This window comes from Chiloscyllium punctatum, chromosome 11, assembly GCF_047496795.1.
Source record: "Chiloscyllium punctatum isolate Juve2018m chromosome 11, sChiPun1.3, whole genome shotgun sequence".
NCBI lineage: Eukaryota > Metazoa > Chordata > Chondrichthyes > Orectolobiformes > Hemiscylliidae > Chiloscyllium > Chiloscyllium punctatum.
The window spans coordinates 36,652,108-36,677,545 of NC_092749.1; the positions used below are offsets into that span (position 1 = coordinate 36,652,108).

The 25,438-nt window shown below is 43.3% G+C and overlaps 1 protein-coding gene across 3 annotated transcripts in view; it reads left to right on the forward strand.

The window, feature by feature from the left end:
• Window positions 1-25,438, forward strand: part of camkmt (calmodulin-lysine N-methyltransferase) — a 380,405-nt gene that overhangs the window by 289,373 nt on the left and 65,594 nt on the right. For all 3 annotated transcript variants that reach the window (XM_072580636.1, XM_072580635.1, XM_072580634.1), the window contains exon 7: window positions 16,495-16,561. In XM_072580636.1, coding sequence (XP_072436737.1) covers window positions 16,495-16,561 — 67 coding nt within the window. The remainder of the gene's footprint in view (window positions 1-16,494; window positions 16,562-25,438) is intronic.

Genomic DNA, 25,438 nt, shown 5'->3' on the forward strand with positions numbered 1-25,438 from the left:
CCTGTTCCTTGGATACTGCCTGACTTGTGTGCTTTTCTTGCGCCACAGTTTCAACTCTGATCTCCAGCATCTGCAGTCCTCACTTTCTCCTTACTTCTAACATCGCTGTGCATTCCTCCACATAGCACTGACGTGGGTGGCAACCTCGGAGCAAGTTGCAATGTCTGGAGTCATGGTCTCATCTACTAGTTCTTGGGGAAAGGGATTTCCCATTTCTGCATCACCCTCTCCACCAGGACCTTTAAATCCCTACCCTGAAAATGGGACATGAATTTCCCTTGACCTAGCAGGTTTAGGGGAATTGTCAGGAATCATGTTAGCTCCAGATTAACAGTGATTGACTAGGTTCACAATGTTGCCAGCACCAGTCCATTCTTGGATATCCTCGCAGTGGCAAATTGTTCCAGGTTACGGCGAGTGGTAGAATGGGATGAAAATGACACCACAATGGTAGAGCAAGTATTAATGAATTATGTTTGGGACAAGATGTTGAGAACATTTTCTAGGCCTCACTGAGAGAAACCCTTCATGAGACTCAACAAAACTGATACTTAGTCCAAAAAAGAAAAGATTCAGGCTTTAATAACTTGCAGCAACGTTTTGCTTTCTTGAGATAGAGAGACTCTTTGAGAAGGATGCATCATCCATAGTTAAATAAAGAAGTTAAGGATTATATCAAATTGAAAGAAACACTGCAGATCTGCAAAGAATGATAAAAGACAATAAAGATGGAGATAGTAGAGTATGACAGAAAGTTGGCTAGTAATATAAAACATCTAATATGAGGTTCCACAAGTATTTTTACAGGAGAAAAATAACAAAACTAAGTTTTGATGACGTGTCATTGGACTGAAAATGTTAACTTTGGTTTTCTCGCCATAGCTGCTGTCAGTCCTGCTGAGTTTCTCCAGCACTTTCTCTTTTTATTCTATAGCCTTTTAGACTAGCACCTGAAATAAGGAAATTTCTGCAATCGATTATTGTGGAGCTTGTAGCAGGACACTTAGAAAATCATAATGTGATCAGGCAGATTCAACATGGCTTTTTTAAAGGGGCATTGTGTTTAACTAATTTGTTAGTGTTTTATTGAGCAAGTTCCAACAGTGGACAAAGGAGAACCTGTGGAGGTGGTGAACTTGGATTTCCAAAAGGCGTTTGATAGGATGCTGTATCAAAGTTTACTACTCAAGAGCCCACGGTATATGGTGTAATATGTGAGCCTGGATACAAGATTCATTATCTAATAGGAAGCAGAAAGTAGGAATTAATGCGTCTTTTTTCGTTAGCATGCTGTAACTAGTGGAGGGTCTCAGTGATTGTTGTTCATGCTCAATTATTTCCAGTGATGTGAATGAAGGGATCAGATATCTTATAGCTCAAAGTCAATGGTACAAAGAGATCTGGGCATTCTCGTACATGAATCTCAAAATGTTAGATTGCAGATAGAGCAAGTAGTTGGTGTGTTTTGCAAGGGGAATGGAATATAAAAGTAGGGATGTTTTACTGCAGCTGTGAGATAACCTCAGCAATACTTTGTACAGTTTTGGTGGCCTTATTTGTTAATGATATTAGGAAGAAGTCCAAAAGCAAGAGAATTTCCAGGAAGAAAGAAAAACCTCAACTAGCGAACTAAGGCTAGAAACCCTGCTGAATATTCTGGCAATCAGGTAGTGAATTGGCCTGCCTGGAAATGCTGACCAATTAGATACAGGCAGTTCCAGAACCCAGCAATGTCATGGTGGCTGCTGCTGGGAAAATACACTCCAAAATCTGCCAACAGAAAAAGAGACTTTCCTGTCCCACTGGAGCTGAAGTCATTGCAGCCTCAGTGACAAACTTTAATTGACAAATTCAGGGCATAAATTTAGAGTGAGGCTGTAAAGTTGAACTTGGGATTTTCCACCCAGAAGCTAATTTGGACAAGGGATGATTAAGTGGAAGAGTTCTGGCCCATCACAGTCCCCCTATTGACGTTCAGTTCCTAATTTTAGACCTGTTGCATGTGGACCCAAAAATTGTATTTGAAGGAGTTTAGCAATGGTTCACTTGACGTATCCCTGGGATGAATGGCTTACCTTGTAAATAAACATTGAGCAGGTTGGACATATACTCATTGGAATTTAGAAAAATGAAAGGTGATCTTATTGAAACATATAAGCTCTGTGGACACTTGATAGGTGCATATGGGGAGGATGTTTTCTCTTGTACAGGAAACTGGAACCAGGGGATACAATTCAAGAATAAGAGGTTTTCCTTTTAAAATGGATGAGGAGAATTTTTACTGAAGTTTGTGAAATTCTGTACTCCAGAGAGCAATGGAAACTGGGTCACTGAAAATATTCATTGCTGTGTTAGATAGCCCTTGACTATCAAAAATCTGACAGCAGACAGAAATATGGAGGAGAGGCCATAAGATCACCATGGCCTTATTGATATTCAGTGACTGTTGTCTTGTGGGTAGCATTGCAGCCAGGAACTGGTGCTATTCTCGCCCAACATCAATCAGCCACTCGTTCCAGCAGGGTCACTAACCAGTGATCAGATACAGAAGCCAACATGGCAAGGGGCAGAATGGAAACTGCAACTTGGAATCCAAATGCCAATCTTTTTACCCACTTGCCATTACCTTTTGCAATTTGTAAGAAAGGAAGATTGAAAAGCTAAATTATGAACATTATTTATAAGTAATAACTATGCTAGTTCTTCTGTTTAGCTTGTATAAAATTATTGTTGATCCCTGGCCCATTGATTTTATATCCTAACCAGTTCAACACTAAAAGCCGGAGGGGACTCTTAAAAAAAGAAAAATCTTGGCTACTGCTGCAGAATCTCTGTCCATTATAATTTCCTCAGCTTTTTCCACCTTATTAATGCACTGTAGGGCTAATCGTTACGCATTTTGTCAGTTTAAGCAATGAGACGGATTAAATATGTAATGTACAAGTGGTAAAAAATAAGAGAAGGTGCACTATTTAGAAGAAGCCTCTTTTTATACACAATCTAATTACATTATGTATATGCACTTCAACTCCATAAATGTGGAGAGAGATTTGGCTGCATATATAATTCATTTTATTAGTTGATTAAAACACCTTCTCCATCGACACTCCTGTTTGTTAATAAGGTCGCCTCACACCTTCTCAATGCAAAGCACTGCTTGATCCTTAGTAACACCTCTGAAGAAATACTGGCAACTGCCCAAGAGCGTTTATATGGAAATAGTAAGATATTTTTGAACAGCCTTCTGTGGAAATACACTTGGATTTACCGCACTATCTGCTAGTACTAAGAGATGGTTTATGGACTCAGAAGATAATGTTTGGTTTCAAATCTGATAACAGGCTTTTTAACATTTTTGCTCCAAGTCAGGGTTTTCCAGATTGTGCAAAATAGTTAATCTCACTCGGGGTGATAGTGCGAATACGGCAATTAGTCTGTGAACGGGGAGTATGAAACGGCCAGAGAGGGTATATGAATGGGGAGGTTTGACCTTTGCTTTGATACATTCCTCTCTTCCCAACAGCAGTAACATTTTATGATACTGTATGTCTAGCCTTACACACGGAAAACAATCCCTTAGTTAAAACATATGAAAACTGCAGGCATCCATGGGACCATATCTCAAAGGAAATGAATGCCGTCCAGAGGAGAGCAAAGAAAATTGACTGTTTCCTCCTTTTTAACCTTAGATGCATCCATTCCACTTCTCCACTTCCTAGCAGAAATGAAGTATGTTACCATTCGAGTTTATCTGGCACTGAGAGCTAAATGATTTGAAATTTCATAAACTAGATATTAGCACCTCAATTCACTTTTCTGTTCTCTATAAGCTTCCAGGACTTCCACCTCAGGCTAGAGACATAGGTAGAGAACTTGAATTAAGTTGACCTTTCATGACTTTTTGATACTTCTGTTGAATCCTCTGTCCCACTGTGCTCTTACCCTACCCTCTGTCCCACTGTGCTCTTACCCTATCCTACCTGTGAAATTTACTCGAATCCTCTGTCCCACCATGCTCTTACTCTATCCTATCTGTGAAATCTACTCTAATCCTCCACTTATGTTTTCACTCACTGATACTGGATTTTATTTTTGTTCTTCACTCAGTTCTTCTTTCAGCATGGCGAATCATAAAAGGCATGTTTTTCCTGTACTTCCACCTTGCATCACTTGCCAAAACATCCTTAATATATTATCTTTATGCTATCTTGCCATCATTCTTTCTTTCCATGCTTCTTTTGTTCAATATCCAATTCTTGTTTTGCACTGTGTTGTATTGCTGAATGAGGTGTGCAGAGAAACCTGTCACAAGTCTTTAATTGTGCTTCATTTCTAACATTTCAAAATGTTGATAACTGGGATTTCGAGATTGTGGCCATTTCAGAGACATGGCTAGAGGAGGGACAGGAATGGTTGTTGCAAATTTCAGGATTTAGATGTTTCAGTAAGAACAGAGAAGATTGTAAAAGGAGGGGGATGTGGCATTGTTAATCAAGGGTAGTATTTCGGCAGCTAAGAGAACATTTGAGGACTCGTCCACTGAGGTAGTTTGGGCTGAGGTTAGAAACAGGAAAGGAGAGGTCACCCTTTTGGGAGTTTTCTATCGGCCTCCAAATTGTTCCAGGGATGTAGAGGAAAGGATAGCAAAGATGATTCTCGATAGGAGCGAGAGTAACAGTTATAAGTTGTTATGGGGGTCTTTAATTTCCCCAATATTGACTATGAATACTATAGTTCAAGTAGTTTAGATGGGTCATTTTTTGTTCAATGTATGCAGGAGGGTTTTCTGACACTGTACGTAGGTAGGCCAATAAGGCGTGATGCCATATTGGATTTCGTACTGGGGAATGAACCCAGCCAGATGTTAGATTAGGAGGTACATGAGCACTTTGGCGATAGTGACCACAATTCTGTTATGTTTACAATAGCAATGGACAGGGAGAGGTTTATACCGCAGGGAAAGGGGAATAACTGGGGGAAAGGCAATTATGATGCAATTAGGCAAGATTAGAATGCGTAGGAAGGGGATGGAACTGCAGGGGATGGACATACTTGAAATATAGAGCTTATTCAAGGAACAGCTATTGCAGGTCCTTGATAAGTATATACCTATCAGGCAGGGAGGTAGATGTTGAGAGAGGGAGCCATGGTTTACTAAAGAAGTTGAAGCTCTTGTCAAGAGGAAGAAGAAGGTTGATGTGAGGATGAGGTGTGACGGCTCAGTTAGAGGGATTGAGAGTTATAAGTTAGCTAGAAAAGATCTAAAGAGAGGGCTAAAAAGAGCCCGGAGGGGGCATTAGAAGTTGTTGGCGGATAGGATGAAGGAAACCCCTAAGGCCTTCTATAGGTATATCAGGAATAAAAGAATGACTAGATTAAGATTAAGGCCAATCAAAGATAGTGGTGGGAAATTGTGTGTGGAATCTGAGGACATGGGGAAGCGCTTAATGAATACTATTTGTCAGTATTCACATAGGCAAAAGGCAATGTTAGTCAGAATACGGAGATACAGGTACTAGATTTGTTGGATTGTGGTTGACAAAGAAGAGGTTTTGGCAGTTTTAGAAGATCTGAAAATAGATCAGACCCATGGACTAGATGGGATTTATCCTCGGATTCTCTGGGAAGCCAGGGAGGAGATTGCAGAGTCATAGAGATGTACAGCATGGAAAGAGACCCTTCGGTCCAACACGTCCATGCCAACCAAATATCCCAACCCAATCTCGACCCACCTGCCAACATCCAGCACATATCTCTCCAAACACTTCCTATTCATATACCCATTCAACTGCCTCTTAAATGTTACAATTGTACTAGCCTCCACCACTTCCTCTGGCAGCTCATTCCAAACACGTACCACCTTCTGAGTGAAACAGTTGCCCCTTAGGTCTCTTTTATATCTTTCCCCTCTCACCCTAAACCTATGCCCTTAGTTCTGGACTCCCTGACCCCAGGGAAAAGACATTGCCTATTTACCCTATCCATGCCCCTCATAATTTTGTAAACCTCTATAAGGTCACCCCTCAGCCTCCGACGCAACAGGGAAAACAGCCTCAGCCTCTCCCTATAGCTCAAATCCTCCAACCCTGGCAACATTCTTGTAAATCTTTTCTGAACCCTTTCAAGTTTCACAAAATCTTTCCGATAGGAAGGAGACCAGATTGCATGCAATATTCCAACTGTGGCCTAACCAATGTCCTGTACAGCTACAACATGACCTCCCAACTCCGGTACTCAGTACTCTGACCAATAAAAGAAAGCATATCAAATGCCTTCTTCAGTATCCTATCCACCTGCGACTCCACTTTCAAGGAGCTATGAACCTGCACTCCAAGGTCTCTGCTCAGCAACACTCCCTAGGACCTTACCATTAAGTGTATAAGTCCTGCTAAGATTTGCTTTCCCAAAGTGCAGCACCTCACATTTATCTGAATTAAACTCCATCTGCCACTTCTCAGCCCATTGGCCCATCTGGTCAAGATCCTGTTGTAATCTGAGGTAACCCTCTTCGCTATCCACTACACCTCCAATTTTGGTGTCATGTGCAAACTTTCTAACTGTACCTCTTATGCTCACATCCAAATAATTTATGTAAATGACAAAAAGTAGAGGACCCAGCAACGATCCTTGTGGCACTCCACTGGTCACAGGCCTCCAGTCTGAAAAACAACCCTCCACCACCACCCTCTGTCTTCTACCTTTGAGCCAGTTCTGTATCCAAATGGCTAGTTCTCCCTGTATTCCGTGAGATCTAACCTTGCTAATCAGTCGCCCATGGGGAACCTTGTCAAACGCCTTTCTAAAGTCCATATAGATCACATCTACTGCTCTGCCCTCATCAATCCTCTTTGTTACTTCCTCAAAAAAACTCAATCAAGTTTGTGAGACATGATTTCCCACACACAAAGCCATGTTGACTATCCCGAATCAGTCCTTGTCTTTCCAAATACATGTACATCCTGTCCCTCAGGATTCCCTCCAACAACTTGCCCACCACCGACGTCAGGCTCACTGGTCTATAGTTCCTTGGCTTGTCCTTACCACCCTTCTTAAACAGTGGCACCACGTTAGCCAACCTCCAGTCTTCTGGCACCTCACCTGTGACTATCGATGATACAAATATCCCAGCAATCACTTCTCTAGCTTCCCACAGAGTTCTCGGGTACACCTGATCAGGTCATGGGGATTTATCCACTTTTAACCGATCCAAGACATCCAGCACTTCCTCCTCTGTAATATGGACATTTTTCAAGATGTCACCATCTATTTCCCTACAGTCTATATCTTCCATATTCTTTTCCACAGTAAATACTGATGTAAAATACTCTTTAGTATCTCCCCCATTTTCTGTGGCTCCACACAAAGGCCGCCTTATTGACCTTTGAGGGGACTTATTCTCTCCCTCGTTACCCTTTTGTCCTTAATGTATTTGTAAAAACTCTTTGGATTCTCCTTAGTTCTATTTGCCAAAGCTATCTCATGTCCCCATTTTGCCCTTCTGATTTCCCTCTTAAGTATACTCCTACTTTCTTTATACTCTTCTAAGGATTCACTTGATCTATCCTGTCTATACCTGACATATGCTTCCTTCTTTTTCTTAAGCAAACCCTCAATTTCTTTAGTCATCCAGCATTCCCTATACCCACCAGCCTTTCCTTTCAACCTAACAGGAATATACTTCTGGATTCTTGTTATCTCATTTCTGAAGGCATCCCATTTTCCAGCCGTCCCTTTACCTACGAACATCTGCCCCCAATCAGCTTTCATAAAGTCTTGCCTAATACGTTCAAAATTGGCCCTTCTCCAATTTAGAACTTCAACTTTTAGATCTGGTCTATCCTTTTCCATCATTATTTTAAATCTAATAGAATTATGGTCGCTGGCCCCAAAGTGCTCCCCCACTAACACCTCTGTCACCTGCCCTGCCTAATTTCCCAAGAGTAAGTCAAGTTTTGCACCTTCTCTAGTAGGTACATCCACATACTGAATCAGAAAATTGTCTTGTACACACTTAAGAAATTCCTTTCCATCTAAACCCTTAACACTGTGGCAGTCCCAGTCTATGTTTGGAAAGTTAAAATCCCCAACCATAACCACCCTATTATTCTTATAGATCGCTGAGATCTCCTTATAAGTTTGTTTCTCAATTTCCCTCCGACTATTAGGGGGTCTATAATACAATCCCAATAAAGTTATTATCCCTTTCTTATTTCTCAGTTCCACCCAAATAACTTCCCTGGATGTATTTCCGGGAATATCCTCCCTCAGCACATCTGTAATGCTATCCCTTACGAAAAACGCCATCCCCCCCCTCCTCTCTTGCCTCCCTTTCTATCTTTCCTGTAGCAGTTGTATCCTGGAATATTAAACTTCCAGTCCTGCCCATCCCTGAGCCATGTTTCCGTAATTGCTATGATATCCCAGTCCCATGTTCCTAACCATGCCCTGAGTTCATCTTCCTTCCCTGTTAGGCCCCTTACATTGAAATAAATGCAGTTTAATTTATTAGTCCTACCTTGTCCCTGCCTGCCCTGACTCTTTGACTCCCTGGGTCCCACCCCCCCACCTTACTAGTTTAAATCCTCCCAAGCAGTTCTAGCAAATTTCCCTGCCAGTATATTAGTCCACTTCCAATTTAGGTGCAATCCGTCCTTCTTGTACAGGTCACTTCTACCCCAAAAGAGATTCCAATGATCCAAAAAAGTGAATCCTTCCCCCATACACCAGCTCCTCAGCCATCCATTCATCTGCTCTATCCTATTCCTGCCCTCACTAGCTCGTAGCACTGGGAGTAATCCAGATATTACTACCCTTGAGGACCTCCTTTTTAAATTTCTGCCCAACTCTCTGTAATCTCCCTTCAGAATCTCAACCTTTTCCCTTTCAATGTCGTTGGTTCCAATGTGGACAACGACCTCCTGCTGGCCCCTCTCCCCCATGAGAACACTCTGCACCCTCTCTGCGACATTCTTGATCCTGGCACCAGGGAAACAACACACCATTCTGCTTTTTCTCTGCTGGCCACAGAAATGTCTGTCTGTACCTCTGACTACAGAATCCCCTAAAAGAATTGATTTCTTGGAAGCTGACATACCCCTCGTTGCATTAGAGCCAGTCTCAAAACCAGAAATTTGCCTGTTCGTGCTACATTCCCCTGAAAATCCATCACCCCCTACATTTTCCAAAACAGCATACTTGTTTGAAAAGAGTATATCCACAAAAGATTCCTGCACTAGCTGCCTACCTCTCTTCCCCTTCCTGGAGTTAACCCATCTGAGACTTTCCCCCCTTCCTATAACTGCCATCTATCACATACTGTTGCTGTTACAAATTCCTCATCGCTTCTAACTGTCTCTCCAACCAATCCATTCGATCTGATAAGATTCGCAGCCAGCAGCATTTATGGCAGATATAATCCGCAGTAACCCTTAAACTCTCTTTAAACTCCCACATCTGACAAGAAGTACATATCACTCTATTAAAGGCCATTTTTGCTCCTTCACAATCTACAGACCCAGAAAATAACACCATCTTATTCCTCTACAAACACCGCCCCAGGTTAAATTAATAGTTATGGCTTATATTTTAAGTTTAATCAAGAGACATATCTCCAAAAACATATAATCAAGAAAGAACCTACTCTACTCACTACTGCAGATTCTCTAAAGGTCACACTTAAAATGACGAGTAAATTCTCTGATTCTGTGCTGTGAACTTCGCCCAACAGTTCTTCCAAGATTAGTTGTGAATTTCACTGTTTGATCATTTTCCCAGATGCACTCCGATGTCCAGCGATACACGAATTCAAACATCAAAGGCAGTAACTGTGCAGGTTCTCTCTCTCTCTCCCCTGCACAGACATCACACCATGTGCTTCCTTTGTCTGTTCTTCTCCTTTTTAAAATTGCTTTTGTTTTGACTTTTTTTTTCCAAAGTTCCTAAACAATGCAACAGCATATGAAATAGTAATTGCTGCTCCTGCAATTCAAGAAAATCACCTCCAGCACCTAAAATACCTCAAAAAAAAAAGGAGCAGCTGTTACAGCCAGAAATTTTTCTCGTCCTCCATCTTGGATTGCCCAGAATCCTTCAGGACTTTGGCTTTGATCTTTATGTCATCATTGTTGACAGGAGTAGTGCCAGAAGACTGGAGAATAGCAAATATTGTTCCCTTGTTTGTGAAGGGAAGTCGGGACAACCCTGTTAATTATAGGGTAGTGAGCCTTATTTCAGTTTTAGGTAAGGTGTTGGAAAAGGTTATAAGAGATAGGATTTATAATCATCTGGAAAGGAATAATCTGATTAGGGGTAGTCAACACAGTTTTGTGGAGGGTAGCTCGTGCCTCTCTAACCTTATTGAATGGGTTATCGAGGGCTGAAGGACCTGTACTGTGCTGTAACATTCTATGTTCTATCCAACCTTTCTTTATAACTCAAACCTTCCATACCCAGCAATATCCTGGTAAATCTCTTCTGAACCCTCTCCATCTTGATAATGTCTTTCCTATGACTGGGCAAGTATAACTGGACACAGTATTCCAGAAGATGCCTCACCAATGTCCTGTACAACCTTAACATAATGTCCAACTCCTATACCCAAAGGATTTAGCAATGAAGGCAAGCATGCCAAATGTCTTTTTAACCATCCTCTCGATATGTTATGTAGCTGCACCCCTAAATCCCTCTGTTCTACAACACTACCATAGGCCTTACCATTAATTGTATAAGCCCTACCCTTGTTTGTTGTACCAAAATGCAATAACCTCACATTTATCCAGATTGAACTCGATCTACCATTTTTCAGCCCATTGACCCATTTGTTTTTGAAACCTTAGAAAATCTTCTTCACTGTCTACTATTCCACTAATTTTGGTGTCATCTGCAAACTTACTAACCATACTTTCTATATTCTCATCCAAGTCATTCATATAAATGACAAAGAGGACCCGGAACCAATCCATGTAGAACACTGCTGGTCACAGGCCTCCAGTCCATAAAGTAACCCTCCACCAATGTCCTTTGTCTCCTGCCAAAAAGCCAATTATGTATCCAATTGGTAAGCTCGCCCTGAATCCTATGTGACTTAACTTTACTAATTAGTCTACCATGCAGAACCTTGTCGAAGACTTTACTAATATCCAAATTAAAACATCTACTCCTCTACCAACTTCAACCTTTTTGGTAACTTTCTCAAAAAACTTAGTCATGTTTATGAGACATGATTTTCCTCACAAAACCATGCTGACTATCCCTAATCAATTTTTGCCTCTCTAAATGTCCGTAAATCCTATCATTTAATAACTTTCCAACAATTTACCCACAACCGCAATTAGACTCATAGGTCTATAGTTCCTCAGTTTCTCTTTACAATCTTTCTTAAACAAAGGTGCAACATTAGCCACCCTGCAGTCATCAGGCACCTCACCTGTAGTTATGGATGATGCAAATATTTTTGCAAAAGGTGTTGTAATTTCCTCCCTTACTTCCCACGTAGTGGGATACATTAGATCAGGTCCTGGAGATTTATCCACTTTTATATTTCTAAACCTCTCAAACGTCCTCTTCTGGAATGTGAACTATTTATACAGCATCAAAATTTCTCTGCATTTTCTTTCTCCACAGTAAAAACTGACATGAAATATTCATTTAATATCTCTCCCTTCTCCTGAGGTTCAACAGAAAGATGGATATTAGTCCCAACCAATTGTTTCAAAGGACCAGAAGACCATAAGACGTAGGAGCGGAAGTAAGGCCATTCGGCCCATCAAGTCCACTCTGCCATTCAATCATGGCTGATGGGCATTTCAACTCCACTTACCCGCATTCTCCCCGTAGCCCTTAATTCCTTGTGACATCAAGAAGTTATCAATTTCTGCCTTGAAGACATTTAGTGTCCCAGCCTCCACTGCACCCTGCGGCAATGAATCCACAGGCCCACCACTCTCTGGCTGAAGAAATGTCTCCGCATTTCTGTTCTGAATTTACCCCCTCTAATTCTAAGGTTGTGTCCGCGGGTCCTAGTCTCTTTGCCGAACGGAAACAATTTCCTAGCGTCCACCCTCTCCAAGCCATGTATTATCTTGTAAGTTTCTGTTAGATCTCCCCTTAATCTTCTAAACTCCAATAAATACTCCAATACAATCCCAGGATCCTCAGCCGTTCCTCATATGTTAGACCTACCATTCCAGGGATCATCCGTGTGAATCTCCACTGGACACGCTCCAGTGCCAGTATGTCCTTCCTGAGGTGTGGGGACCAAAACTGGACACAGTACTCCAAATGGGACCTAACCAGACCTTTGTAAAGTCTCAGTAGCACAACGGTGCTTTTATATTCCAACCCTCTTGAGATAATTGACAACATTGCATTCGCTTTCTTAATCACGGACTCAACCTGCATGTTTACCTTTAGAGAATCCTCAACTAGCACTCCCAGGTCCCTCTGTACTTTGGCTTTACGAATTTTCTCATCGTTTAGAAAGTAGTCCATGCTTGTATTCTTTTTTCCAAAGTGCAAGACCTCGCATTTGCTCACATTGAATTCCATCAGCCATTTCCTGGACCACTCTTCCAAACTGTCTAGATCCTTCTGCAGCCTCCCCACTTCCTCAGTACTACCTGCCTGTCCACCTAACTTTGTATCATTGGCAAACTTCGCTAGAATGCCCCCAGTCCCTTCATCCAGATCATTAATATATAATGCGAACAGCTGCGGTCCCAACGCTGAACCCTGCGGGCCACTGCTTGTCACCGGCTGCCATTCCGAAAAAGAACCTTTTATCCCAACTCTCTGCCTTCTGTCAGACAGCCAATCCTTAATCCATACCAGTAGCTCACCTTGAACACTATGGGCCCTCACCTTGCTCAGCAGCCTCCCATGTGGCACCTTATCCACATCCACAGACCACATCCACTGGGTTTCCCTGGTCTAACCTACTTGTCACCTCTTCAAAGAACTCCAAAAGGTTTGTCAGGCACGACCTGCCCTTACTAAATCCATGTTGACTTGTTCTAATCCGACCCTGCTCTTCCAAGAATTTAGAAACCTCATCCTTAATGATGGATTCTAGAATTTTACCAACAACCGAGGTTAGGCTAATTGGCCTATAATTTTCCATCTTTTGTCTTGATCCTTTCTTGAACAAGGGGGTTACAACAACGATCTTCCAATCATCCGGGACTTTCCCTGACTCCAGTGACTTTTGAAAGATCACAACCAACGCCTCCACTATTTCCTCAGCCACCTCCCTCAGAACTCTAGGATGTAGCCCATCGGGGACAGGAGATTTATCAATTTTAAGACCTGTTAGCTTTACTAGCACTTTCTCTTTTGGCAACCATACTCAACTCAGCCCCCTGACTCCGTTTACTTGTTGGGATATTACTCATGTCTTCCACTGTGAAGACTGATGCAAAGTACTTATTATGTTCTCCTGCTATTTCCTTATCTCCCATCACTAGGCTTCCAGCATCAGTTTGAAGTGGCCCAATGTCTACTCTTGCCTGTCGTTTGTTTCTTAGTAAAAGTTTCTTTCAATACATTTCATTTCTAATATTACTGGCTAGCATACCTTCATATTTGATCCTCTCCTTCCTTATTTCTCTCTTTGTTATCCTCTGTTTGTTTTTGTAGCCTTCCCAATCTTCTGATTTCCCAGTGCTCTTGGCCACTTTATAGGATCTCTCTTTTTCTTTGATAGATTTCCTGACTTCCTTTGTCAGCCATGGCTGTCTAATCCCTCCCCGGATAATCTTTCTCTTCTTGGGGATGAACCTCTGTACAGTGTCCTTTAATTTTACCCACAAACCCCTGCCATCTTTGCTCTCCTGTCTTCCCCCCTAGGCTCTGCTTCCAGTCTATTTTCGTCAGTTCCTCTCTCATGCCCTCATAGTTACCTTTATTTAACTGTAACACCATTACATCCGATTTTGCCTTCTCTCTTTCAAACTGCGGACTGAACTCTACCATATTATGATCACTGCTTCCTAAGTGTTCCCTTACTTTAAGATTTTTTTATAAAGTCTGGTTCATTACATAGCACTAGGTCCAGAATAGCCTGCTCCCTTGTGGCCTCCATGACAAGCTGTTCCAAAAAGCCATCCTGTAAGCATTCCATGAATTTTCTTTCTTTGGATCCACTGGCAACATTATTTACCCAGTCCACCTGCATATTGAAGTCTCCCATGATCACCGTGACCTTGCCTTTCTGACATGCCTTCTCTATTTCCCGGTACATGTTGCGCCCCTGGTCCTGACCACTGTTAGGAGGTCTGTACATAACTCCCACTATGGTTTTTTTTGCCTTTGTGGTTCCTCAATTCCACCCACACAGACTCCACATCATCCGACGCTATGTCATTCAATGCCATAGATTTAATTTTGTTCTTAACTAACAAGGCAACCCCGTCCCCTCTGCCCACCTCCCTGTCTTTTCAATAAGTTGAAAACCCTTGGATGTTTAGCTGCCAGTCCTGACCCCCCTGTAAGGATGTCAAGTAAAAAAATTATTTCTTTCAGGAGAGAATTAATTACACCAATTTTGAAGGGACTGTTGGAATATTGTGTGCAATTCTGGTCTCCTTCCTATCGGAAAGATGTTGTGAAACCTGAAAGGGTTTAGGAAAGGTTTACAAGGATGTTGTCAGGGTTGGAGGAGTTGAGCTATAGGGAGAAGCTGAATAGGCTGGGGCTGTTTTCCCTGGAGCATCGGACACTGAGGGGTGACCTTATATAGGTTTACAAACTTTTGAGGGGCATGATAGGGTAAGTAGACAAAGTATTTTCCCTGGGGTCGGGGAGTCCAGAACTAGAGGGCATAGGTTTAGGGTGAGAGTGAAAAGATATAAAAGAGACCCGAGGGGCAACTTTTTCACGCAGAGGGTGGTACATGTATGGAATGAGCAGAGGATGTGGTGGAGGCTGGTACAGTTGAAACATTTAAGAGGCATTTGGATGGGTATATGAATAGGAAGGGTTTGGAGGGATATGTGCTGGGTGCTGGCAGGTGGGACTAGATTGGGTTGGGATATCTGGTCGGCATGGACAGGTTGGACCGAAGGGTCTCTTTCCATGCTGTACATCTCTGTGACTCTATGACTGTATGTACTAGAGGGGAAGGAGCCACTTAGGACACAAAATACAATCCAATGTGTTCAGAAGACAGTGTCCAAGGTATGACATCAACTGGCATTAGGGTCCGGAAAAGAAGTTGAGTTTAAAAAAAGAAAAAAAAAGTTGTGATTGTCTATTAAGTAGGAATGGGGCAAAGCAGCTAAAGGTGTGTCATGTTGTTGGAGGATGGAAGGGAGACGGTATATTTCAAAGCCTGTCTGCAGCATCATTTTCCACACTGTAAGTAATCTAATCTAATCTAATCTAATTTTCTCAGTATGTATTGATTTTTTTTCTTTCTTTCCTTCCTTTCGTTTTCATCTTTGAGGCCAGAGGAGTGTCAGTGTGTGTGTGGGGGGGGGGGGGCGGGGGGAGCGGCTGCAGCATCGGTGGCATGGACCGGGATCCAAGGCAACAGTGGCTGTGCCCAGAGCCTGGACTCATGTCTGGATTCTTGATGATATTGTTGCGATCGCACCACCTGTGGAGGCAGGATTTCCTGGGGCATCAGTGTCGTCATTGCTGTTCCCGGAGCGGGACTCCTTGAGGACTGGAACACCTAGTAGAGATCTTGCAGAAGCTTTGAAGCCATGCTCGAGAACCCATTTTGAACAGAGGATGAAGCAGCAGATTGTGGCAACAACACCTTACATTGTATCTTCAAGATATATGTGACAATAAGTAAATCCTTCATTCAATCGTTCATCATATTTGACTTGGTTAAGGTAAAGAGTGATATAAGAAAGCAGCTAAGTGCATGATCTTGATTTTACTGATAAAGAATCCCATGAGCTCCTTGTCCTTGTTGGCGATGGTAGAAAGTGGTTAGGAAAAGAAGTTTCTTCATTCTTTGTGAATATTTGTAGAAAAGTGAATAGTTCGGCAAAAGCAAGTAAGGAATTTTTAATCCTAGGGATTTCATTCAGTAGAGCTGGAAAATTTGCAATAATTTAGTAAGAAGCTTTCTAATCAATGAAACTTTCAGAGAAAAGGTGTGAAGGATGATATAAGGAGAGGCACTAAAACCAAATGACCAGCATGATACTCACATGCGGTCTGAGCCAAATTGCCATCACAGTAGTTTACGTGGACAGGTGTTAGAAAGTATAAAGGTAGGCAGAGAGGATTCACTAAGGGGCCAATCACAACTGATGATAAACTCCACAAATTTTCTGAAGAAGTCATATTGTACTCAAAACACTGATTCTGTTTCTCCCTCCACAATGGCTGCCAGACCTGCTGAGTTTCTCCAGCACTTCCTTTTATTCCGATTTACAGCATTCACAGTATATTTGCCTTTATCCAAAAGTTTTCTATTATAGAAATATTTGTGTCTGACCACTGTAACTTTGTTTTCAACCTTGATTAAACAACCTTTTACAGATGTTAGTGACATTATTGAAAGAAATAAGAAACATGGACGATTCAGGTCTTCTTCTGTCTCAAGCCGGTAAGAAGTTCCTTATTTCTGTTCCTTTTAATGGAAACAATTTGATAGTAATTTTAATATATTTTTAATCTGTAATTTCCATAAAATGAGCCCATTCTACTACTGCTAGACCACCCAAGATTTATGCAGTAAATGTCTTACACCATTTTAAAAACAATAAACATTTAACCTGGAATTGCATAAATATATGGAAACAAAAGCAGGGAAACACACTGTGGACGGCATAGTAGCACAGCAGTCAGCACAGCTGCCTCACAGTGCCAGAGACCTGGGTTCAATTCCAGCCTCAGGCGACTAACTGTGTGGAGTTTGCACATGCTCCCCGTGTCTGCGTGGGTTTCCTCCGGGTGCTCCGGTTTCCTCCCACAGTCCAAATATGTGCAGGTTAGGTGAATTGGCCATGCTAAATTGCCCGTAGTGTTAGGTGAAGGGGTAAATGCAGGGGAATGGGTCTGGGTGGGTTGCGCTTCGGCGGGTCGGTGTGGACTTGTTGGGCCGACGGGCCTGTTTCCACACTGTAAGTAATCTATTCTAAAGAAAAATAGGGATTAAGAAGTGGAGGTGGTGAAAAGAAAATGAGATCTGTTTTGTTTTTGTTTTTACCTACCTACGAGAAGTGTGTTTTATACTTAACAACAAGAAGCAGAACATGCTATCAATGATACCTTTTTTTTCTGTAACAGTTAAAGAGGGCATTATGATACATTCAGGTGTACTTTCTGCAATTTCAATGAATTGTAAAGGCAAAAGTAATGAGAACACAGTGATTTTGCAGCTTATTTTTCATCAGGAATGTAGTTCTATTTGTTTTGTCCAAATCTAAATTATTTTGGTTGAAATGAGCATATTCTTACACCTTTCTTTTTAATACCTGAAAAGCACTTGCAATCTCAAATCTGTTCTACAATATAACTTAGAAGCAGCTCATTTGCATTTGGGTAAATTGAATATGAACAGTGAGGGTTGAAATACTGAATTTTGACCATATTGAGGTGTTGAAGATGAGCTTTTCTAGAGAGCTAAGAAGAAAGCTCACTGAGGGTATGCTCCTGGGTTGATAAATTGATAAGTTCATCCAGACCTGTAACACCATAGAACACACCAGATGGCCTCCTTCTTTAGAGACCACAATTTCCCTTCCCACGTGGTTAAAGATGCCCTCCAACGCATCTCATCCACATCCCGCACCTCTGCCCTCAAACCCCACCCCTCCAACCGTAACAAGGACAGAACGCCCCTGGTGCTCACCTTCCACCCGACAAACCTTCGCATAAATCAAATCATCCACCGACATTTCCGCCACCTCCAAAAAGACCCCACCACCAGGGATATGTTTCCCTCCTCACCCCTTTCCGCCTTCCGCAAAGACCGTTCCCTCTGAGACTACCTGGTCAGGTCCACACCCCCCCTACGACCCACCCTCCCATTCTGGCACTTTCCCCTGCCACCGCAGGAACTGTAAAACCTGTGCCCACACCTCCTCCCTCACCTCTATCCAAGGCCCTAAAGGAGCCTTCCACATCCATCAAAGTTTTACCTGCACATCCACTAATATCATTTATTGTATCCGTTGCTCCCGATGTGGTCTCCTCTACATTGGGGAGACTGGGCGCCTCCTAGCAGAACGCTTTAGGGAACATCTCCGAGACACCCGCACCAATCAACCAAACCGCCCCGTGGCCCAACATTTCAACTCCCCCTCCCACTCTGCCGAGGACATGGAGGTCCTGGGACTGATTCACCACCGCTCCCTCACCACCAGACGCCTGGAGGAAGAACGCCTCATCTTCCGCCTCGGAACACTTCAACCCCAGGGCATCAATGTGGACTTCAACAGCTTCCTCATTTCCCCTTCCCTCACCTCATCCTAGTTTCAAACTTCCAGCTCAGCACTGTCTCCTTGACTTGTCCGGACTTGTCCTACCTGCCTATCTTCTTTTCCACTTATCCACTCCACCCTCTCATCCTTGACCTATCACCTTCATCTCCTCCCCCACTCACCCATTGTACTCTATGCTACTCTCTCCCCACCCCCACCCTCCTCTAGCTTATCTCTCCACGCTTCAGGCTCACTGCCTTTAATCCTGATGAAGGGCTTTTGCCCGAAACGTCGATTTCACTGCTCGTTGGATGCTGCCTGAACTGCTGTGCTCTTTCAGCACCACTAATCCAGACCTATATCACCCCAGGCTTGACTATTGTACAGAGTTGGCCATTCTCGAGCAGCTCAGTGGGGTTTTAGCATTGGGGACAAGATAGGGGACAAGAATGAGGTAATTGCTATTGTGCAGGAGCACCTGCTGGAAAGTGCCAATGGTGTTGGGTAAAGATAGGACCTGGCTCAGTTGTAGTACTTCATCAGGAATGAGGCTGGGAGGCTCGGGGGTGGAGAGATAAATGGGAGGTGGGTGGAGCTGGGGATAAGGTAGCTGAGAATGCAATAGAAGAATGGAGGGGGGGTGAAGGTGATAGGTTAGAGAGGAGGGTGGAGCGGATAGGTGGGAAGGAAGACTGACAGGTGGGACAGGTCACTAGGACGGTGCTGAGCTGGAAGGTTAGAACTAGGGTAAGGTGGGGGGAGGGGAACTGAGGAAACTGGTGAAGTCCACATTGATGCCATGGGGCTGAAGGGTCCCGAGGCAGAAGATGAAGCATTCTTCCGCCAAGCGTCGAGTTTTACGGGAGTGGCAATGGAGGCGGCCCAGGACCTGCATGTCTTTGCCAGAGTGGGATAGGGAGTTGAAATGTCGGCCACGAGACGGTGGGGTTGATTGGTGTGCAGGTGTCCCAGAGATGACTGCATCGGTACCACCTCGTGCTCCCACGAGGAGGTTGAACAGTTCATCAACTTCACCAACACATTCCATCCCGAACTTAAATTCACCTGGATAATCTCTGACACCTCCCTCCCCTTCCTGGACCCCTCCATCTGCATCAATGATGACCAACTCAACACTGACATTTTATTTTTACAAACCCGACTCCCACGGCTACCTGGATTACACCTCTTCCCACCCTACCTCCTACAAAACTGCTATTCCCATATTCCCAATTCCTCCACCTCCGCTGCATCTGCTCCCAGGAGGACCAGTTCCACCACAGATGGCCTCCTTCTTTAAAGACCGCAGTTGGCCCTCCCATGCAGTTGATGATGCCCTCATCCACGTCCTGCACCTCCGCCCTCGAACCCCCCCCCCCCACTCCAATTGCAACAAGGACAGACACACACACCCCCCCCCCCCCCCACCCCGGTCTTCACCTTCCACCCCCCCACCAACCTTTGCATAAATTGCATCATCCACCGACATTTCTGACACATCCAAACGGACCCCACCACAAGGGATATATTTCCCTCCCCACTCCTATCCCCTTTTCGCAAAAACCGTTGCCTCCGCAACTACCTGGTCAGTCCACGTTCCCCAACAACCCACTCTCCCCTCCTGGCACCTTCCCCTGCCACCGCAAGAATTGCAAAGCCTGCGCCCACTCCCCCTTCCTCACCTCCGTCCAAGGCACCAAAGGAGCCTTCCACATCCATCAAAGCTTCACCTGCACTTCTACACACCATTTATTGTATCCATTGCTCCTGATGCGGTCTCCTCTACATTTGGGAGACCGGATGCCTTCTCGTAGAGCGCTTCAGCGAACATCTCTGGGACACTTGCACTGATCAACCCCACCGCCCCATGGCCAAACATTTCAACTTCCCTCTGCCGAGGGCATGCAGGCCCTGGGCCGCCTCCATCACCACTCCCTCACCACCTAACGCCTTGAGGAAGAATGCCTCATCTTCTGCCTCTGGACCCTTCAACCCCATGGCATCAATGTGGACTTCACCAGTTTCTTCATTTCCCCTCCAACCACCCCCCCCCACCCCCCAAAACCTTACCCTAGTTCCAACCTTCTAGCTCAGCACCGTCCTCGTGACTTGTCCCACTTGTTAATCTTCCTTCCCAAATGCTGTTGGATGCGAATCTTATCGGATCGAGTGAATCAGTTGGAGAGACAGATAGAAGCAGTGAGGAATTTGCAATAGCAACAGGATGTGATGGATGGCAGTTATAGGAAGGGGGGAAAGTCTCAGATACAGTCACATAGATGGGTTAACTCCAGGAAGGGTGAGAGAGGTCAGCACCTAGGGCAGGAGTCTTTTGTGGATATACCTATTTCAAACAGGTATGCTGTTTTGGAAAATGTAGGGGGTGATGGATTCTCTGGGGAACGTAGCACAAAGAGCCAAGTTTCTGGTTTTGAGACTGGCTCTAATGCAACGAGGGGTACGTCAGCTTCCAAGAAATCAATTCTTTTAGGGGATTCTGTAGTCAGAGGTACAGACAGACATTTCTGTGGCCAGCAGAGAAAAAGCAGAATGGTGTGTTGTTTCCCTGGTGCCAGGATCAAGAATGTCGCAGAGAGGGTGCAGAGTGTTCTCATGGGGGAGAGGGGCCAGCAGGAGGTCATTGTCCACATTGGAACCAACGACATTGGAAGGGAAAAGGTTGAGACTCAGAAGGGAGATTACAGAGAGTTAGGCAGAAATTTAAAAAGGAGGTCCTCGAGGGTAGTAATATCTTGATTACTCCCAGTGCTATGAGCTAGTGAGGGCAGGAATAGGAGGATAGAGCAGATGAATGCATAGCTGAGGAGCTGGTGTATGGGAGAAGGATTCATATTTTTGGATCATTGGAATCTCTTTTGGGGTAGAAGTGACCTGTACAAGAAGGACAGATTGCACGTAAATTGGAAGGGGACTAATATACTGGCAGGGAAATTTGCTAGAACTGCTAGGGAGGATTTAAACTAGTAAGACCCAGGGAGTCAAAGAGTCAGGGCAGGCAGGGACAAGGTAGGACTAATAAATTAAACTGCATTTATTTCAATGTAAGGGGCTTAACAGGGAAGGCAGATGAACTCAGGGCATGGTTAGGAACATGGGACTGGGATATCATAGCAATTACAGAAACATGGCTCAGGGATGGGCAGGACTGGTAGCTTAATGTTCCAGGATGCAAATGCTACAGGAAGGATAGAAAGGGAGGCAAGTGAGGAGGGGGGGGTGGCATTTTTTGTAAGGGATAGCATTACAGATGTGCTGAGGGAGGAAATTCCCAGAAATACATCCAGGGAAGTTATTTGGGTGGAACTGAGAAATAAGAAAGGGATGATCACCTTATTGAGATTGTATTATAGACCCCCTAATAGTCAGAGGGAAATTGAGAAACAAATTTGTAAGGAGATCTCAGCTATCTTGTAAGCGTAATAGGGTGGTTATGGTAAGGGATTTTAACTTTCCAAACATAGACTGGGACTGCCTTAGTGTTAAAGGTTTAGATGGAGAGGAATTTCTTAAGTGTGTACAAGACAATTTTCTGATTCAGTATGTGGATGTACCTACTAGAGAAGGTGCAAAACTTGACTAACTCTTGGGAAATAAGGCAGGCCAGGTGACCTAGGTGTCAGTGGGAGAGCACTTTGGGGCCAGCGACCATAATTCTATTAGATTTAAAATAATGATGGAAAAGCATAGACCAGATCTAAAAGTTGAAGTTCTAAATTGGAGAAGGGCCAATTTTGACGGTATTAGGCAAGAACGTTCGAAAGCTGATTGGAGGCAGATGTTTGCAGGTAAAGAGACGGCTGGAATATGGGAAGCCTTCAGAAATGAGATAACAAGAATCCAAAGAAAGTATATTCCTGTTAGGGTGAAAGGGAAGGCTGGTACGTATAGGGAATGCTGGATGACTAAAGAAATTGAGGGTTTGGTTTAAAAAAAGAAGGAAGCATATGTCAGATATAGACAGGATAGATCAAGTGAATCCTTAGAAGAGTATAAAGGAAGTAGCAGTATACTTAAGAGGGAAATCAGGAGGGCAAAACGGGGACATGAGATAGCTTTTGTAAATAGAATTAAGGAGAATCCAAAGGGTTTTTACAAAAATATTAAGGACAAAAGGGTAACTAGGGAGAGAATAGGGCCCTTCAAAGATCAGTAAGGCAGCCTTTGTGTGGAGCCACAGAAAATATTTTGCATCAGTATTTACTGTGGAAAAGGATATGGAAGATATAGACAGTAGGGAAATAGATGGTGACATCTTGAAAAATGTCCATATTACAGAGGAGGAAGTGCTGGATGTCTTGAATTGGTTAAACGTGGATAAATCCCCAGGACCTGATCAGGTGTACCCGAGAACTCTGTGGGAAGCGAGAGAAGTGATTGCTGGGCCTCTTGTTGAGATATTTGTATCATCAATAGTCACAGGTAAGGTGCCAGAAGACTGGAGATTGGCTAACATGGTGCCACTATTTAAGAAAGGCGGTAAAGACAAGCCAGGGAACTATAGACCGGTGAGCCTGACCTCGGTGGTGGTCAAGTTGTTGGTGGGAATCCTGAGGGACAGGATGTGCATGTATTTGGAAAGACAAGGACTGATTCGGGATAGTCAACATGGCTTTGTGCGTGGGAAGTCATGTCTCACAAACCTGATTGAGTTTTTTGAAGAAGTAACAAAGAAGATTGATGAGGGCAGAGCAGTAGATGTGATCTATATGGACTTCAGTAAGGCGTTTGACAAGGTTCCCCATGGGAGACTGATTTGCAAGGTTAGATCTCATGGAATACAGGGAGAACTAGTCATTTGGATACAGAACTAGCTCAAAGGTAGAAGACAGAGGGTGGTGGTGGAGGGTTGTTTTTCAGACTGGAGGCCTGTGCCCAGAAGAGTGCCACAAGGATTGTTGCTGGCCCTCTACTTTTTGTCATTTACATAAATGATTTGGATGCAAGCATAAGAGGTACAGTTAGTAAGTTTGCAGATGACACCAAAATTGGAGATGTAGTGGACAGCGAAGAGGGTTACCTCAGATTACAACAGGATCTTGACCAGATGGGCCAATGGGCTGAGAAGTGGCAGCTGGAGTTTAATTCAGATAAATGTGAGGTGCTGCATTTTGGGAAAGCAAATCTTAGCAGGACTTATACACTTAATGGTAAGGTCTAAGGAAGTGTGGCTGAACAAAGAGACCTTGGAGTGCAGGTTCATAGCTCCTTGAAAGTGAAGTCGCGTGTAGATAGGATAGTGAAGAAGGCATTTGGTATGCTTTCTTTTATTGGTCAGAGTACTAAGTACAGGAGTTGGGAGGTCATGTTGCGGCTGTATAGGACATTGGTTAGGCCACTGTTGGAATATTGCGTGCAATTCTGGTCTCCTTCCTATCGGAAAGATGTTGTGAAACTGAAAGGATTCAGAAATGATTTACAAGGATGTTGCCAGGATTGGAGGATCCGAGCTACAGGGAGAGGCTGAACAGGCTGGGGCTGTTTTGCCTGGAGCGTCGGAGGCTGAGGGGTGACCTTATAGAGGTTTACAAAATTATGAGGGGCATGGATAGGATAAATAGACAAAGTCTTTTCCCTGGGGTCAGGGAGTCCAGAACGAGAGGGCATAGGTTTAGGGTGAGGGGGAAAGATATAAAAGAGACCTAAGGGGCAACGTTTTCATGCAGAGGGTGGTACGTGTATGGAATGAGCTGCCAGAGGATGTGGTGGAGGCTAGTACAATTGTAACATTTAAAAGGCGTTTGGATGGGTATATGAATAGGAAGTGTTTGGAGGGATATGTGCTGGGTGCTGGCAGGTGGGTCTAGATTGGGTTGGGATATCTGGTCGGCATGGACGTGTTGGACCGAAGGGTCTCTTTCCATGCTGTACATCTCTATGACTCTGTCTGCTCCACCTTCCTCTCTGACCTGTCAGCCTCACACTCCACCTCCAACACCAATTGCACTCTCAGTTACCTTCTCACCAGCTCCACCCATTTATCTCTCCACCCTCGAGGCTTCTAGCCTCATTCCTGATGAAGGGCTTTTGCCCACAAAATCGATTTTCGTGCTGTTCAGAAGCTACCTGACCTGCTGTGCTTTTCCAGCACCACTCTGGTCTTGACTCTAATCTCCACCATCTGCAATCCTTACTTTCACTCAGTTGTAGTCCTACCAATAGTGAATAGCTTTCAGAGTATCACTCATTAAGAAATACAGTGCAAAAATGACTAATTGGAAGCAGCTCAAGACTACACTTTACTTCAGTCAGAAGAAAACTAAAGAAAATTGGAAAGGATAAAAGCATAAGATGCTGTCACGAAATGGAACAGTAACTGCTGTAAAAGAGATTCTAATCCTAGATAACCTAATGCTATTGGTAAAGGAACATTACTTTGATGCACTTCCTGTACCAATGATTAAACATTTTCTTTTGTGTATACACAAGTTAAAAATAGCTGATTACAATGTTTTAATCAGTTAAACAGGTTTTAATATCTGTGATAGCTTTAAGACACTAGAGTTAGTAATCAGGGAGATAAATGCTATCAGAGATAAAGAGTAATATCTTTAATCTCTTTTTACAGGCTTTGTACCTATAACAAAGAATTTAATATTCAAGTTTGATTTTATTTTAAAATTCTTAATCAGTTTTATTTTAAGCTAGTGAAAACCAAACAGTGAGAATATAATTTTGAGGAAACTATGCTGCCTCATGAATTTAAACAGAAATTATTTTTCAATAAGCAATCCAGTCCTGTGCGTCTTCCTCGATGAAATGATCTGTCTAGTCTAGTCTAGTATCAGTCAGATTAGTATCACTTAAAGCTGTGACGATTAAAATAGATAGAGTGCAGGTTTTCTAGATGATCTACTGTGGATTATTCCTCAATAGACCTGCAACAACAGCATCACAATCATCGACCTGTTTGTGTGAATGGTAAACAGAACAACAATGCATTAAGTATTGATGTCTGTATTAAATTTTGCTGGCTCAAAAAATGAGCCAATAATAGAATAAAGCTCCATGCCACATAACAATCTTTAAATAAATTGTCA